The following is an 18,941-nucleotide window of genomic DNA, read 5'->3' on the forward strand; positions in this document are numbered from 1 at the left end:
TAAGAACACTACAAAAAATTAGCTACTAATATAAACTTAAAGATCACTTTGAAAACTCATTATTAGCAATGCATGGCAAGCTAAATGTATGAGTTTTAAAGCACATTCAAAAATTTGTTTCCTTTTTTGCTTCTGCGTGTGATTGGTATGTTCCCTTTCCCCTGCCCTATGGTTATGGAAGCATGTGTTGAAATGGCATCATCCTCAGCCCAGATCCCTTATGTGACTCTTTTGAGAACGGCCAACCCTCATTAGGCATGTAATATGAATAAGAAACAAACTTCTGTTAAGACATTAGGATTTGGGGGTAGCCTATTCTAATTCACTATTTTTCTCACTACTTTCCTTCACACTAGAGTTTTGGCTTATTCCCTCTAAATACTTTAAATTTCTCCAGTCCCCATCAATAATTTAAATCATGTATCACATTTCCACTTCGATTTCTTGTGAACTCTATTAAAAATAAACCTCTTCATCCCCCTGTAAGCCAAACTTCTATCTTCTCATTTACTTTTTTCTCAAAACGTTAGTATTACTATTACTGTAGCATAGGCTGCAATCTCATTAAGTACTGAGTTTTAAAGGAAATGCTATCCCCAGATGGAAAACACTCATAGTATGTTCCTCGATTTGCTACTTTACCCTAGACACCAGAACACACTTGCCTCGGTTTCTTTAACTTTTGTTTATATAACCATGGAGCCTGGGAGGAAAAAGAAAAAGCGGATATGAGCCAAGATACGGAAATTTTCTTATACAGAACATTGTTGATTTCCTCCCTTTGACAGAAAACATGAGGGTATAGCATCCGCCTTCCAGTGATTGACGCCTGTAGATAATAGGGAAGTGGCATACAAACTCTGCTCTGCAGTTGGAGCACATGTGAAGCAAGGTCCTGCAAGACCTGAAGATCTTGTCTTCTGAGAACAGTGAAACTGATCTCTTAGACTTCATGGGAGAGTTCCTGAATAAACAGAACATTGACTCTCTGGAATACCATCTTGGCAGTCAGAAGGAATTATAAAAGCTGGCCCAAAGGGAATCTGTTTGAAAAGCCTGCTAAAGTATCAGGTGAAGACTTAACGTCTGAAGGCAACACAGCAAGCCTCCCCATTGTAGTAGGTTCCAGTCAGCTATGAAAGACTGCTATCACTTTTATCTAGTATCCTAATCCTCATTGTTGTGCTTAAAAATAAATCCGCTTTGCAGGGGCGCCTGGGTGGCTCAGTCGGTTGTCTGCCTTTGGCTCAGATCATGATCCCTGAGGCCTGGGATTGAGCCCTGCATAGAGCTCTCTGCTCAGTGGGGAGCCCGTTTCTCCCTCTGCCTCTCCCTCTGCCTATTGTGATCTGTCAAATAAAATCTTTAAAAAATTTTTTTAAAATAAATCTGCTTTGCATTATAACAATAGCAGCAAAAAGGTCAATTAGCTTCACTTCTCTAATTGCACTGGAAGATTAGAAAAGGAAAGGACAAAGATAAGCTCCTTTTCTTCCATCCCTCCATTCTAAGGGGAAGCTTGTGGGGGGAGGGAGGAAGGAGGGGCAGACGGTAGAATAATGGAGAATGAAGGGACACAATAAAACCTGAGGCCTGGTGGTTCACAATGGCTGCCACTGCCGACATATCCCTTCTACCCAGGTAAGACTACTTCTCTAACTTCTGGTGCAGAAACGACAGCAGCCCTCAACACTGAGTGTTACTCCAGTGGGTGCCACATACCCTGTTTGCCCATGATAGTCAGTTTATACCTGTTACCCTTATGAAATTATTAATACTTCCTTTTCCTCTCAAAATTACAGGTTGAATGAAAAATTGTATGATCATCCTAGATACAAATCATTTCCATTCCAAAGGAAGGAATGGGATAAATTTGAATATTCTGCACTCAGTTCACAGATAGAAGAAAGGGAGCATCGACTTTGCTGCCATTTTCTTGTTTGCAAAGCTCAAACTGATTAGCTTCTTTTTCTTTTGAAGTGTCTGGTGTATGATTAATCTGAATGAAACATGAGAGCCTAGGAGGAGTTGAAATGAGCCATTCTGAAAATTACTCAAATTAGTCTAGAAGCCACTCAGCAACACTGAGGATCTGAAGAACTATTTGTAAAGTGGTAAGGAAAGCCTGATCTGGAAGTTATAGGAAGCAACCAGAAAATATTTGAAGGAGTAAAAACTATCAGTTGTAAGGTATATGAGCAGTTGGAATGGCAGTTAATAAATGTAAAAACATGGACCACACAGCAATGCCTTTTAAATATGTACCCCATTTACATTATTTTCCTAAAATCCATATGAAGATTTTTACACAAAATGAAATCCAGTTTACTACCCCTGTTCCTATTTATTCTTTATAGTCATTTTGACAAAACAAATCAAGAAAGCAGGAAATAAGTTCTTTTGGTACAGGCAAGAGTGACAGCAACCCAAGAATATTCATAAAAAATAATATAATGGTTAGGAACATGAGTTCTGGAGCAAGACTGTCTAGGTTCAAAATTTAGCTCCACATCTTACTAGGTATGCGACCTTGGTTATTATTACACCACCTCTTCACCTGTTTTTCCAAGGTGCCCGTGTTGCCTACAATGGCCTACAATTGCAGAAGAGCACTACTCACACTGAATCCTGGTTTCCTTACCTGGAGAAACGGAGATATTTGCAGGATCACACTTTTAAGAGTTGTAGTGCAGATATAAGAGTGAAATTAGTCAAGTACTTAGAATAGTACCTGGCAAACATTAACAAGTATTAGCTATTATTATATTATTACTATACTACTACTATCCTACCACTAGCATTTCTAGAGCAAACATTAATACTGTCCCCTTTTTATTAACAGCTACAGGAGCCCTGTAGGTGAAATATATGACACCCAAGAATCGTGGAAGGTGAAGCTAAAAAGTCTGATAGACACATCAAGCCATCTTTCTGTTTTCATGTGCTCAAAGGACCTGAAAAAAAAATGGTTGGTTAGGAAATTTGCTTGAAAGTATCTATACAGATATGCTTTAGGATCATGTATTTTTTTACATCTATAATGTATTATATTTAAAGCAAATATTTAGAACTGAAAAGGAAGTTATAAATCATAAGTTCTACTTTTTTTTATAAAGGAAATAGGTCAATCTGAGAGGTTGACAACTTGCCTCCACTTGAGTTGATAGCACTAGACCCCTGGGATGAGAACCCCTGGACTTCTGACTCTCTCTAAAGCTTTTCCCAGTTCCCCCACAGAAGCTTTGTCTTGCATTCTGACTGCTGAAAAGTAACTCAATCCACTTCATTTAGTATTTATTTACCATTCAATTTACAGCTCTGTAAGGGGAGAAATATATCAGGAAAAAAAAATACAATTTTCTCTTTCTGAAAATTCTGAATGATTCTACTTTGCCCCAAGGGATAGCAAAAGACACAAAAACATATGTGTACAAACACACACAAAAGTACTATCTTTGAAGTTAAAAAATACCAAATATAAGTATTTAGAAATGATAGGGTCTAGGGTGAAAGGGTGAGCACACGTGAAAAGTAATTTATGCCAATTGTTTCTTTCCTTGAATTAGCACTTACCTTGGGTTTGATACCCAACTGCACTCATATTGGAAACTTAGTGAAAACTACCTAGTGATTCCACTTTGAAGTTACAACCCATGTATGAGTACGATGTTCTGAATATAAGCCTATGAAAAACTTTAGGAACTCTTGATGTCTTTGCTTTTACATAAATTCTATCTCTATCCTGATGTACTCTGGGTTATTAGGAAAACTAAAGGCTAAGAACAGAAAGCTAACTTCTTTAAATGAGACAAATGGAAAAGTTTTTCCAACTACCACTATAAGAAATTTTTTCTTTCAAGAAAGAAATTTTTCTTTCAAATACCAAATCAATTTCCTCAACTGTACAACTATAACTCGATGGTTTTTACTCTTACTACTTCCCTTTTAAATTTGTCTAAACAATAATAATAATTAAGTATCTTTCCTGGGTTTTTTCAGGATAAAAATCATTAAATGATGTGTTGAAGATACCACTATAAATACTTCACATTCTGGTTATGGCTTCTGCATTGAAAATCTATGGAATTTTTCCAATTAACTTTCAAATCTTTCCACAATCTCCCTGTAAAAAAAAAAACAAAAAACAAACAACAAAAAAACCCAACAACAAAAAAATCTTTAAGATAGCTTAAATGAATGCTTTACATATCAAAAATGGATTCACAAGTCCCTATTCCCATAGTCATCAATTTTAAGAAGTGTCCTAAATATGCTCTGTATTAGTTTTCTTGATTATGTCAATAATATAGAAACATTTTTAATAGAACATTTAATTACATCCGTTTCCCATGAACACACTAGTCATTCAATGATGATTATATCGGCCACTTCCACTGGTTGGCAGGAGGCTCTTCCACTAAAGGCTCCCATGGTTTCCACTGTAACATTTTTCTGGCCAGACTTAGTTCATTTTCAGCCTGTTAATAAAAATATTTAAAAGATCATTTGATTACACTGTTCAACAGGTATTTATCATAGCTAATGATTGAAATATAATTATTAGAACTATTATCAACATATTAATACCTAATAAACCGTTCTACCATCAAATGTTGAACATTATTAATAAAATTATCTTAATTCTCATAGCTATACATAATCATGAGTAAGAAAGGATGGCTTTGGATTTTTTCTATTTGATTAAAATTTGCTATTAGAGTGTTCAAAAGTTTACTTGGTGAATTTTCAATCTTAATTGTCTGTTTCACCATTAGACTACAAATTCTTTGAGAATGAGAAGTATGTCTCTTCATCTATGTTTTATCATGGGCCACAGTAAAACACAACAAATTCTACTAAAGGATCCATAATACATATATAAAAGTAAAAAAAAAACTAAAAATATCATTACCTTTACTAGCTATGATACGTTATTTTCTATTATTTTTTTACTTGCTAGTCACAACCCATCTGATTTCTTGACCCATAATCACTTAAGACCCACAGTTTGTAAAACAGTGATCTATGGAGTGTAGAGTATCATAGGTGCACAAAAATTATTTATTGATTGAATTAATTTCCTTAGATTATTTTACATTTACTTGTTTCCCTTCAAATTTATAACATATTTAACAAATATTTTAGGTATCTTTTTATTTCACATTTTTATATAACAAAAAGACCTATGACAACTCTAGCCAACTTAGAAGAACACTGTTAAACACTTGTCAGGATGTCAGAGAAGGAATTCAAATACAGAGTAAGTGCCAGGTAAGTGCAATGCCTCATTATGCCAGTGGGGCAAAAGAGCCAATCTACATTTAGCAGCAAGTCTAAAATGTATACAAACAATGAGTTAAAAAGTAGATTAATAGAAATCTGAGGGTAGAGGGATTTACTAATGCTGAAATGAGAAAATAGATAAATACTAACTAAAAATATCCCTAAGGATGGCTGTTTCCCTGATGGCCCTTTGGCCTGGGTCTCTTGACCATTCATGCTTTCTTTAAGCCCCCAAGGCATTGTGTAGTGTGAGGGCCTGAACATCACTGAGGTCACCCCAATTCAGGTAGCTGACCCAGCTGCATGAGACCCCTGTTGCCTACTCCTACCCTCTTCCTTGGCTTCTTTTTTTTTTTTTTTTTTAAGGTTTTATTTATTTATTTTTGACAGAGAGAGACACAGCGAGAGAGGGATCACAAGCAGGGGGAGTGGGCGAGGGAGAAGCAGGCCTCCCGCTGAGCAGGAAGCCCGACACGGGGCTCGATCCCAGAACCCTGGGATCATGACCTGAGCCAAAGGCAGATGCTCAACTGACTGAGCCACCCAGGTGCCCCCTCTTCCTTGGCTTCTAAACACCACCTTTTCCTTATTCCTCTCATACTATCCCTCTAGAAATGGGCTATCCAAAATGGTAGCTACTACCTACATGTGACTGAGTAGGCATTTGAAATGCAGCTGGTTCAAATTCAGATGTGCTGCAAGTATAAAATACACAAAAGATTTTAAAGACCTAGTATAAAAAAATATAAAATATGTCAATATTTTTATACTGATTATATGTTTTAATATTTTAAATATATTAGGTAAAGTAAAACATTATTAAAATTTAACTTTAATACTGCCCATGAAAATGTGGAGAATGGCACAGCTGACATAAAAATACCTATTGTACCCTGAGACTGTAACTGCATGATAAATTAATGTATAAGTTAAACTAAAGTCATGATCAAAGTGAGATCTGACAGAAAAGAAAGAACAGAAAAAGGACAATAATAAGTTAGTAGCAAGTTCCCATATGGTACAACAAACAGCTGGCAAATGAATAGAAGGCCAGGAAAATAGGCCTTTGAATGATTGAAACAGTCTACATTCATAAGAAGCTGTCTGAATGCCCTATTCCTCTTTTAACAGTGCCATCTAACTATTCTTTTGAATTTGTATATCATGTCTATTGGTGATATACCTCCCTAATCACCAATACTACCCAATATTTCCTTTTATTTGTCCTTTAATAAAACTCAAGAAGAAATGGTTGTATTTTTTTAAAATACAAAAAATGTACAAATTAAATGAAACAGAACTGAGTATCAGATGGCTTCTAAGGGTAGACATCTAAACCTATAATATTGGGGCAGGGAGGGGGGGTCTGAAGTGGTGGGGCAAAGGGGGGGGTGATTTGACCAAATAAAAATTTTAAAAATCTCTACATGAGAGAAAATATTGAGTTGAAGTCAAAAGGCAAAGAAGAGACAGAAAAAATGTGCAGATAATATAGCAAAATTTAAGGTTAGTATCTCTTTTATTTTAAAAAACACTCAAAGAAATATAGAAGAAAAACACTAAAAACAAATGATAGAGTAAAACCACTAATGATATAATTTATAAAACATAAAATACAAGAACGTATTTTAAGTTTAACCTTACTAGTAACTGGGGAAAAAATGCACAACTTAAAAAGAAAAAGGCATAGACGTGTTAAAGTCAAAAATAAAAATACATTCTAACTTTATGATTTTATGATTCAAAAAATCTGTATTTCTCCATATTCAAAATATACTAAGCCTTTAAAACATAAAAGTATGTATCTAAAAAGATAAAATTATTCAAGCAACAGTAATATTGTGTTACTAGTTTGAGTTAAAGGCTAACAAGAACATGCTGATTAAATTCAAGGTGTATCCAACTCCAAATTTCCAAAAGAAGCCTCATAAATTCAAGTTATAATTATTGATAAATATTTAATTGACATATACATGATAGAAATATTTCCTATATGTGATTATTCTTATATTTGAGAGTTGATATAAAGAAATTTAGTTTTCCCTTTTTTCTGGAATGTCAGTTTTGTGTCTCTTAAGTATTGTGCCTCTGACCATTTAAAAAGCCAAACATCTAAATATTCAACTTTTTCTTTACCTGAAGAATCACCTCTTCTAGCTGGCCACCCTGAAGTTGGTCTTCTAATTTCTTAACATCTGGTTCCTGTAATTTAAGGGAAAAAAAGAAAAAAAGATTTAAAGAAAGGAGCACAGTATCTGAATGTTTTAATATCCTAATTAAAAAGACCCAAATATAAAATAGCGTTTACTATAGCAAACATAATTAATTTTTCTTTCATTAAACCCTTACTAATGTTTGTCAAATATCTGGTGGAAACCCATTTTATCTCTCTACTATTTTATTGCTTTTCTGCCTTAATATTAACTTGCTTATCAAGAGTAAGAAATATGATGTCCAACTCGGTCTTTCTAAAATACAGATTTTAAAATACCACTTTATTTTCTTAGTATTTCCTATATTTCGTCTGAGAGCATTAGTATTCGAAATAAATGCTATCCTATGACCCAGAATTCCACTCCTAGGTATATACCAAACAGAAATGTATAATACATTAACCAAATGGCATGTCCAAGAATGTTCACAGCAGCACAAATTATAACCCCAAACTAGAAATAATTCAAATAATCATATATAGAATTAATGAATAAATTATAGTATTTGGATATAACAGAATACTACACAGCAATGAGAATATACGAATTAAACTATACATAAAAACATAGATGATTCTCTCAAACATAATATTAAATGAAAGAAACCACACACAAGAGCACAGACTGAGGATTCCATTTATAAAAAGTTAAAAACCAGGTGAAATGTATCTGTGGTGACAGAGGTCAGAAGAGTAGTTATCTTTAGGAGGGTAGTAACTTGGAGGGGAGAAAGAGAGGGTTTGGACATTCTGGAAATGTCCTCTTTTTGATTTGGTGTTAACATGGGTGTGATTACTTTGTGAAAATTCATCAAGCTCTACACTTATGATTTTTGCACATTTTAGTACATTCTTCTTCAATAAAAGGTTTTTTAAAGAAGAAATGCTAGGGTGCCTGGGTGGCTCAGTCGTTAAGCATCTGCCTTCGGCTCATGTCATGCTCTCAGGGTCCTGGGATCGAGCCCCGCATCAGGCTCCCTGCTCCGCGGGAAGCCTGCTTCACCCTCTCCCACTCCCCCTGCTTGTGTTCCCTCTCTTGCTGTGTCTCTCTCTGTCAAATTAATAAATAAAAATCTTTAATAAAAAAAAAGAAATGCTAATGTGGTACCTAGAAAATACAATGACATGTATTTATTGCTAGTAAACTGAGCTTTGTGAGATCCAGAAACCATGTTCTATACATACTTACACTTATGTAAGTAAGGTGTAAATAGGATGGTTTTTTGGCCCACAAATGAAATGAAAAGAGGGAGAAAAAAACAAAGCTATTTTCTACAGGAATTGCATGTTTCTGCTTCTGGGCATCTGCTGGCTGACCACGGATATCTGCATGGCTTGTTCCTTCACTTCCATCCAAGTTTTTGCTCATATATCACCTTCTCAGTGAGGCCCAGTCTGATAATAATTTATATTGTGGTAGGCTAAATAATGCCCCACAAAATGTACATGACCTAATCCATAAAACCCATGAATGTTACCTTGTGTGGCAAATACTTTGCAGATGTAATTAAGAATTTTGAGACAGAGAGATTATCCTAAATTCTCCAAGTGGGCCCTAGCAATTACAGGTGTTCTTATAAGACAGAGGCAGAGGGAAATTATGCATAGAAGAGAAAGTAATGTGACCACAGAGGCAGAGATAAGAATGATGTGGCCATAAGCCAAAAAAATGCTGAAAGCCACCAGAGCTGGAAGAGTCAAGGAACAGGGTCTACCCTAGAACCTCTAAAAGGAATGCAGTCTTGTCAACACCTTGATTTGGGCTCTTGGTACTAATTTTAGAATTTTGGCTTCCAGAAATGTAAAAGAATAAATTTCTATTGTTTTCAGCCACCAAGTTATTTAGAACAGGCAGAGGAAGCAAATACATATTATAACATCCCTCATCACCCGGATACACATCATTCTCTTTTCATTTTCCTTCACTGCATTTAACTACTTTCTAACATGCTATGTAATGTACTTCTTTATTTACTTACTTACTTCTTTGCCTCCCACCATTAATGTATAATCTCTAAGAAGGCAGGGATTTTTATCCATTTTGTTCATTGTCATATAAGCACTGGCTTCCATGCCTACAACCATACATGGCATATAACAGGCATTCAGTTGTTTCTTGAATAAATGAAAATAGTTGGAAAAGAAGGGGGAGGAAAGCAGAGGAACATGTTTGAGAAAGATTGTTTAACTCAGAATTAACTGAGCTTTAAAGCCAAACTGCAAAAGCAAAACAGGGAAGGTGGTCACTGTTAAGAGACCCAGGAGAGTGAAGAAAAGAAGGCAAGGAAGGTTCATTATTTTCAACTCAAGAGAATCTTGTGCTAGGAAAACAACTCAAAATTTGTCTTATTGAAGGTAAGTTAATAATATGACCTCTGTTTATCAGTGGCAGAATGTAATTAAGCTTAATAAGCTACCATGTTCTGATCATATGTGCTTGCAATTATGTTAAGCACTGTACATATATTACCTCATTCAGTCCTAACAGTAAGTATTCAGGTAGGTATTATTATACCCAACTTTTAGATGAGGAAACTGAGACAGAGAAATGGGTTAATATGCCAATAGTCACTCAGCAAATAAGGATTAGAGCTGAGATGAAATTTTGGACAGGCCACAAACCAATACTTTTCACCAATATTCTATCTCCCTAGTATAATCTGAAAAAATATTTACTTTTATTTCCATTTTTGGCTTAGTAAGTAGTTACTTTAAAATAATAACAATATTTACTGAAGACTTTGTGTAAGACTCTATTGAGGGTTAAAAATCTGTAATAATTTTACCAAAAATAGGAATCAGTGATACAACTATTATGCAGTGCTTGGGATTGTTAAAAACTACTTGTATGTAGCCTTCTGGATAAACAAAAATTTCTACGGGACCTTATATAAGCACCAGGTACCATGCTAGGTTCTTGGGATACAAAGATAAATGCAAACATCAATCATAAGTAGCTTATGGACTAGGAAAGAGGACATAAATAAAATACAGTGTGACAGGTACAATGGAAGAAAAGCAAGGAAGTTGTTAATCTCTACTTGGGGAGATAAGAAAAGGTGTCACGGAGGAAGAAGTAATGGATCTTGAGGCCCAAGTAAGAACTGCCAGGAAGACAAGGTAAGGGCATTCCAGGAAGAGGGAAGAGAAAATACAAGAAACACAAAAATAAAATTGCATGTAATTCACATAACTATCAGCTGTTTGGTATTCTGAAGTATAGGGTACGAAATGGAAATGACAAGGCAAGACTGAGAAGATAACCCAGAGTCAGATCTTGGGGCACCTTCCATACCATGCTAAGGACTTTATCCTGTAAGCCAGTGGTTCCCAAACTGGGCTGTACATCAAAGACTTGCAGATAAAAGTAGTTAGGTGAGTTTCATACAATTAACGCAGCAAACATTCTTAAACTCAGCCTCTGAGAAACACTAACCAATAAACCACAGGAAGGTTTTTAAGCAGGAAGAACCTGGATCAGATTTATATATTGAAAAAAAAAAAATCACTCTATTGGCAGTGTGGGGCATATAATGAAGTATGATGGAACTACACACAGACCAGTAAGTTACAAGGCAATTAAAAGGGCCCAAGTCAGAGAAAACTATTTTAGAACTAATAAGTGAAAGTAATGACAGTAAACTATTCTTTGGTTGACACTGGCTAAGACAGAAAAGAAAAAGAGGGCAAAAGTAAAGGAAGATATAAAGATAACAGTTTTCTTTTTAAGATAGGAATAAGTTAAATACATTTTGAGGCTATCTGAAAGATAAGAAGATCAGAGGCTAAAAAGAGAAATAGAGAAAAACGATTAAAGTGGAATAAGGTTATGGAGAAGGAAAGCAGAGACTCAGAGTTGAAGAGCTTCACCTCATGAAAGAGAAAGGGAAATTTCTTACTCTGTGATGGGAAAAAATTCATAAGCCCACTTACCTTAAGGAAAACATGAAATCAAAAGAAATGTTGAACTTCCCCTTAGAGACTTTAATTGTAAGTCACTTTCAGAATTGCCAAACTAAGAATAAAAGTTCTAAATCAAATTGCATTGTTTTGCTGCATACCTAGGGAAAAATAATTATTCTCTTTGGGCTAGGGTTTGGTAACATAATAATAAGAAAAACATATTAGAGCCACTTATTACATACATGTAAGTTACTTTTAGAGTTTATGAACATTTTTGGATAATCACAAAAGTCTGTGAAATAATTGCTGGTGTGAAAATTTAATAATTTAAAAATTTAATTGCACAAGAGTGCAATATAGTTTGGTATAAAAAAACTAGCAGCAGTCCATGGTGTGTCTGGCTAGGGCCTTTGATTTAAAACCTGTAAAATGCTTGTATTAGTCTGCTAAGGTTGCCAACAAAATACCATAGATTGTGTGGCTTCAACAACAGAAATTTATTTTCTCACAGCTCTGGAGACTGTTAGTCCAAGATCAAGATCCAATAGGGTCAGTTTCTGATGAGAGTTTTCTTTCTGGCTTGCATATAGTTACCTTCTCATTGTGTCCTCCTCATATGACTGTCTCTTCTCATAAGAACACTAATCCTACTGAATCAGGGGCCAATCTTATGACCTCATTAACCTTAATTACTTCTATAGATGTTCCACCCATACTGGGGCGGGGGGGGGTTAGAGCTTCAACATATGAATCTGGGGAGGGAGGGGGGAAATACAGTCAGTCCATAACAATGTTTGATACAATTTTTGGTAATTAAGAGACTGACTTGGTTTTCTTTGCAACAAAGCACTTTCTAAAATAATAATTTCTGGGAATTTTTTTTTAAACACAACAGACATTTTTTGTTTTGCGTTCATTCTTCTCTACTCTGAAACTAAAGAAAAGAGGTAAGGGTTGATGTATCTATAGAAAGTCAACAATCAACAAAGGACCTGATAGGGAAGAGAGGTAAAAGAACAATGTGAACTTAGAGACTTGATGTTATTCTTTCACTCTGGTATTTAACAGTGGCTTGCACATGGAAAGCACTTAGTAAACAGGAGTTTGCTGAATAAAGGGAAAAAGGACGGAAGGAAAGCACAGAAGAAAGAATAGAAGAGAGGAAAGCATGTAGAATATGCAAAAAATAAGCAACTGAACTTTTTTGTTAATATTGCATTGAAACCATAAATCCAAATCAAGACAGCTACTTACCGCTTTAACCATACTCAGCTTCTCGTTTGTAATCTGTTCTGTATACTTTCTGTATGCTGCGTTTTTAGGAATTTGCTCAAGAACATCAAGAATCTTTGTATACAATATTCTTAGCCTCTGAAAAGACAAATCATATACATTTCCAATTCAAAATATCATCAAAGATTCAATAGAACACTTTAAAAAGTCTCACAAATTACCAAAAAAAAAAAAAAGACTCACATCTGTTTTTTAAAATGCATTTAACTCTTTCTTGTTGCAATTTCTTCATGTCTATGCCCTATCCATCACCTTTATAACTGAGGAAAAATGTGAGTACAGTTGACCCTTGGACAACGCTGGGGTTAGGGGGCCGATCCCTGGCATGGTTGAAAATCCACATATAACTTATGACTCCCCCAAAACTTAACTACTAATAGCCTACTGTTGACTGGAAGCCTGACCAATAACATAAACAGTTGGTTAACACATATTTTATATGTTGTATGTATCACATATATTCTTACAATAAAGTAAGCTAGGGAAAAGAAAATGTTATTAAGAAAATCATAAAGAAAAAATATACTTACAGCACTGTACTGTATTCACTGAAAAAAATCAGCATATAAGTGGACCCATGCAGTTCAAACCCATGCTATTCAAGGGTCAAGTGTATAATAAATATGGATACTTTTTATGTTGCATGAACAAAAGTTGTGTATAAGCCAAAGGTATGATAAGAAGTAAAAATAAAACTGCATTCTAATGGTGAATGCTGTGAATTGTGCAAGACTGTTGAATCACAGATCTGTACCTCTGAAACAAATACATTATATGTTAAAAAAAAAAAAAAAAGAAGAAGATAGCAAGAGGGGAAGAATGAAGGGGGGGGGGAATCGGAGGGGGAGATGAACCATGAGAGACAATGGACTCTGAAAAACAAACTGAGGGTTCTAGAGGGGAGGGGGGTGGGGGGATGGGATAGCCTGGTGATGGGTATTAAAGAGGGCACATACTGCATGGAGCACTGGGTGTTATACGCAAACAACAAATCCCGGAACACTACATCAAAAACTAAGATGTAATGTATGGTGATTAACATAATAATAAAAATAAATAAATAAAATAAAAATCAACTCATTTTGGGGCGCCTGGGTGGCTCAGTTGTTAAGCGTCTGCCTTCGGCTCAGGTCATGATCCCAGGGTCCTGGGATCGAGCCCCGCATTGGGCTCCCTGCTCGGCGGGAAGCCTGCTTCTCCCTCTCCCACTCCCCGTGCTTGTGTTCTCTCTCTTGCTGTGTCTCTCTATGTCAAATAAAATCTTAAAAAAATAAAATAAATAAAAAATAAAAATCAAATCATTTATTAAATCATTATTTCTCAAACTGATATCCTAAGCACTACAAATTCGGATTTTTTTTTTCAATTTTTCTTATTTGAATTTCTGTAGAAGTAAAACATACAAACAATGATTATAAAGGATGATCAAACTTAACTAAATATAGTCATAATACTTCAGCTTATGATGACTGAGTTGGTATCATGTAATGAAGGTTTCACCACAGGCTTAAGAGAAAAGGAACACGAGAACTGAGTCACCGTATAGCCTGTATTAAAGCACACTGAACTTCAAGTTCACATACAGCAGTCAGTAGTAAAGTCACATGGTAAGAAGCTGTTATAGCAGATCCTAACTCACAAGTGTTCGTAAGTAGTAAGTATACTCATAAATATACATACATGATGAAGAATTTTTTATTATTTATTTGTATTTAATTCGAAATTTGTTTTAGTTTAATTGTACAAAATCCATAGGTGTTAATACCTAGTTTCATTCATATATATTCACAATATACATACGAATAAGCAAATAAATCTTCAGGGCCTCTAAGAATTGCTTTTCCTAAAAAGTAATCTGCATATTTAGACATTATTTATATATTTGAATATGATGTTCCATAAGAGCGTACTGTAACTATACTAATGTAGAAATTATTGGATAACATATAATCTGAATTATATGTGGGTTTTTAGCCTCATTTCTTTTTTTTTTTTTAAAGATTTTATTTATTTGACAGAGAGAGCGAGAGCAGGAACACAAGCAGGGGGAGTGGGAGAAGGAGAAGTAGGCTTCCTGCTGAGCAGGGAGCCCAATGCGGGACTCGATCCCAGGACCCTGGGATCATGACCTGAGCCGAAGGCAGACACTTAATGACTGAGCCACCCAGGCGCCCCTAGCCTCACTTCTTAATTACAGCAAAGGATATGGCAATAGAAAGGTCAGGTTAAGAGACTTGGGTTCTAAAATGGAGATGTTAATAATATTTGCTTCACAGGTTGTTGTAGAACTTAGAACAGTATCTGGCACACATTAACTTTCAATAAATGTTAGGATTATTCTATTGGAGGGAGTCACTTCAGCAGGTATCAGAGAAAGTTTCAAGAAAAAGAACTATCTGAGATAGACCTGGAGGAATGGTAGGACTTGGATGCTCTTTTAAAGACGTAGGAAAAGACAATTTTATACATAGAATACACACATAGGATTGAATGGCAAAAATAAAAGGAACATAAAGCCATCAGTATATAGTTCTACTTTCCTTAAACTGTGCTGTTCAATAGCCACTGACCAAATATGGCTATTGAGCACTTGAAACGTGGCTAGTCTGAACTAAGAGTGCTATAAATGTAAATATACAGTGGATTTTGAAAACCTAGTATAAAAAAGAGTATAATATACGAATTTTTATATTGATTATATTGTGAAATGGTAATATTTTATTAAAATAAATAAAACATATTAATATGCTTTAAATATATTAAATAAAATATATTATTAGTTTTTACCTTTTCTGTATTAAAAAAAGTGAGTCCTAGAAAATTTAAAATTACAAACATGGTTTACATTTATAACCCACATTATACTTTTATTGGACAGCATGTGGCTAGAATATAGAATACACAGGAAATGTTTAGGAGATAAGCTTAGAGAAAGAGTCAGACTGTAAGTGGTTTTGTGTGCCAAGTTAGAGCATTTGAGATTATTCTGTGGGCAATTAAAAGATTTAGGGAAATTGCATGATTAGATTTGTGTTTCAGGAAAATTAACCAGGTAGTAGTGACTTAAAAGACTGGATGGAAGTGAAAAAGGCAGAAAGGACCGTAACAAAGTTGCTGCAATTCTCTAAACAATAGCAGAGGACGAAAATGGGGTAACAGGCAGAAAAGGAAAGACGTCAGACTGGAGAGCTGTTACAGAAAAGGATCAACAGAACTTGTCACTGGAATTAACATGAAGATACAGTGGAAAGAAAAATATCAACTGCGATGTTCAGTTGCCAGCCTAGGGAGTAGAAAGACTCTGATACCATCAGGAAAAATAGAGTCCACAGTAAAAGAAATAGATTTAGAAAGGGAAAACCGTGAGTTCCGTTTTAGACAATAATGAGTCATTATGAACTCATAAGAAGTACACAACATTCATTCAACAAACCTTATATTTGCTGAGCACATACCATGTGCTGGTTATTGTTCTAGCAGTGAACAAAATAATAAAAAATCCCTGCCTTCATGAAAACTTATCTTCTAATAGAGAGAGTAAATGATTAAAATAAATTAGTAGTATACAGTGTGCTGAATAGTCATCTGGAGGGCCTTTGTTAGGACTCTTCTATTGAAAGTGAAATCAAAAGCCAGTGGAGGGTTTTGCAGAGTGACATGACCAGACTCACATTTGTCAGGCTGACTCTAGCTTGGTTGAAGAAAGACCAAACTGAAGAAGTGACAAGGAAGGAGAGGCAGTTAGGAAGCAAATGCAATTATCTACAGCTTAATGATGGTTGCTGAGAACATGGTAGTAGCAGAGGAGATGGTGAGAAGTACTCAAAATCTGGATATATGTTAAAAGTAGAAACCTAGAGGATTTAATGAAGTACTAAATGTGGGGTGTGAGCAAAAGAGAGAAATTAAACATGAACTCAAAGTTTTTGACCTGAGTGAACACAAGAATGGAACTGCCATTCATTGAGGTGAGCAAGCCCAAAAAAAGAGCAGGTTTTAGGCAGAAGAATAGGAACCCAATTTTGGACATTAAGTCTGGGTTGCCTGTCTGACATTCAAGTGGAGATATCACTAAGCAATTAAATACAGAAGACTCTCATAAAGAGACGTCAGGGCTTGGCACAGAAATCTAACAGTTATCAATGTATAGATGATATTTAAAACCATTAGATTGGGGCACCTGGGTGGCTCAGTCATTAAGCGTCTGCCTTCGGCTCAGGTCATGATCCCAGGGTCTTGGGATCGAGCCCCACATCGGGCTCCCTGCTCAGCGGGAAGCCTGCTTCTCCCTCTCCCACTCCCCCTGCTTGTGTTACCTCTCTCACTGTGTCTCTCTTTGTCAAATAAATAAAATCTTTAACAAAAAAATATTAACAATAATAAAACCACTAGATTGGGTCCAGACAAGGAGACAAATATAGAGAAAAGTTCCAAGAACTAAGTCTTAGCACTCCAAAATTTGTAAATTGGGATATGAGAAATAACCAAAAAAGGAGAAGGCAAAAAGTATAAGGGGGATAAAAGACAAACAAACAACAACAAAAAAACCCAGGAGACTGAGATGTTCCCAAGCACAAAGTGCTTGATGGAGACAGTGCCAAATGTGGCCAGTGCTGTTACTGGGTCAATTAAGATGAGAAACATGAGATGACCAATGGATTTACAGGACGGAGATCATGGTGACCTTGAAAAGAGCAGTTCTGGGCTCCTGGTGGCTCCGTCGGTTGGGCGTCTGCCTTCGTCTCAGGTCATGATCCCAGGGTCCTGGGATCGAGTCCCGCATCGGGCTCCCTGCTTGGCGGGAAGCCTGCTTCTCCCTCTCCCACTCCCCCTGCTTGTGTTCCCTCTCTCGCTGTGTCTCTCTCTGTCAAATAAATAAATAAAATCTTAAAAAAAAAAAAGAGCATTTCTAGCCAAGTCTGAGTGGAGTGAGTTCAAAGGGGAGTAAGAGAAATTGGAGACAGTTAAGTACAGATAACTCTTCCGAGTTATCTATAAAGGGTAGGAGAGAAATGGTGTGATTATTGAAGGGAAGAAAGGGATCGAGGGAGGAGGAGGTTTTTGAAGTTTTTTTTAGATGGAAGCATTCCCACTAGAAGGGAAAACTGATGACATAGGGGGTTAATTGCTAGAGCGATATATTCGGTAAGCCAAAGTGTATTGGAATCCAAGGCAGCTAGGCAGAAAATGTGAGGCGGGGTTAAAGGTGGAAAACGGAGATATAGGTATGGGAGGGCATTCATTAAAGGACAAGTGAAGCCACGAGAAGGCTACGGAAAAACTGAACAAGAAAAGTGGCTTAAGAACGCGGTCATGGCACACGCACGCACGCATACAAACACACGGCACCGATCAAAGCAGATACTGTTCTTGTCTCAAGACAGCTCTCAGGCTGAGCTGTAATTTCACGCTTGAAATCCCCGCATCCCCTTAGCCTTTCCAACAAGGTCACAGGGTTCTAGCCGTCCTTGGGAAGTCAGGAATGAAGCAGCACGTACCTCGTGTGGACTCTCACATACAGCCAGTCCCACAAGGCCGGTGGTCTGTTCAAAAACAAGACACGATTCACGCTGTGTATTCCGCGCGCCCACCACACTAAAGAAAGGCAAAACCACCAGTCCCCTGGCTAAAACTGGCCTAAAAGCAGCTATCGGTCTCTCAGAGCCACCAGTCTGGAGCGTTTTTTCTGCCTCTCCGAGCGGAGCTACCAAATCTGTCATCCCTGAGGGCACAGCAGAATGGGTCCCCCCAAAACACCGGCAAGCCCGCGCCAGTTGCGGCCACCACCCGCGGGATGAGGGGCTTTCGGGCTGACTCTACCCCCACGGTCTAAATACCAACAGTGACCTCCATTCACCTTACCTTCTTCAGCAAACCCGCCATGACGGCGCGAGAGGACGGGGACGCGCAGCCCTCTGGGAACCTCGCTCAGACCCGCTCAATCCACCACCGAGGCCGCCACACCGTCACCTTGGAAACAGCTTCGTTCCGCCGGGCTCAGGATTTCCACCCAGGCAAAGGCTGCGCCCCGCCCATTTCTAAGGGGAAAATTGACGCATGCGCAACGAGTACGCAAGAGTCTAAAGCAGACGGTGGAGGAAGCTGTTTTACGTCTCGGTTCTTGCTCTTACTACCGTTGACGGCTTTCCCAAAGGTTGAGGGAAACACTCCAAATTTCCAAAAAGCTCCGACAGAACCTGCGCTCGGCTTAACCTTTGGCGAATTCCTCAATCTCCCTTCCATAGTGTAG

At 36.8% G+C, this 18,941-nt stretch overlaps 1 protein-coding gene across 4 annotated transcripts; it reads right to left on the reverse strand.

Annotated features, from left to right (window-relative positions):
* Positions 1-666: 666 nt before the first annotated feature.
* On the reverse strand, positions 667-18,710 carry NDUFA5 (NADH:ubiquinone oxidoreductase subunit A5). Of its 4 annotated transcripts, none has more exons than XM_036081886.2 (6): positions 18,554-18,710; positions 18,190-18,234; positions 12,653-12,769; positions 7,420-7,485; positions 4,339-4,478; positions 667-964 (listed from the first exon to the last, which is right to left on the reverse strand). In XM_036081886.2, the coding sequence occupies exons 1-5, from the start codon at positions 18,572-18,574 to the stop codon at positions 4,377-4,379; spliced, it is 351 nt and encodes a 116-aa protein (XP_035937779.1). In that variant the 5' UTR covers positions 18,575-18,710; the 3' UTR covers positions 667-964; positions 4,339-4,376. The 4 variants fall into 4 exon arrangements, with proteins under 4 accessions (XP_035937779.1, XP_035937778.1, XP_035937777.1 ...); XM_036081885.2 differs by lacking the exon at positions 667-964 and adding an exon at positions 2,325-2,954; XM_036081884.2 differs by lacking the exon at positions 667-964 and having other exon boundaries at positions 2,325-4,478.
* Between the last annotated feature and the right edge of the window lie 231 nt (positions 18,711-18,941).

The sequence above is a fragment of the Halichoerus grypus genome, chromosome 12, assembly GCF_964656455.1.
Source record: "Halichoerus grypus chromosome 12, mHalGry1.hap1.1, whole genome shotgun sequence".
NCBI classification, from domain to species: domain Eukaryota; kingdom Metazoa; phylum Chordata; class Mammalia; order Carnivora; family Phocidae; genus Halichoerus; species Halichoerus grypus.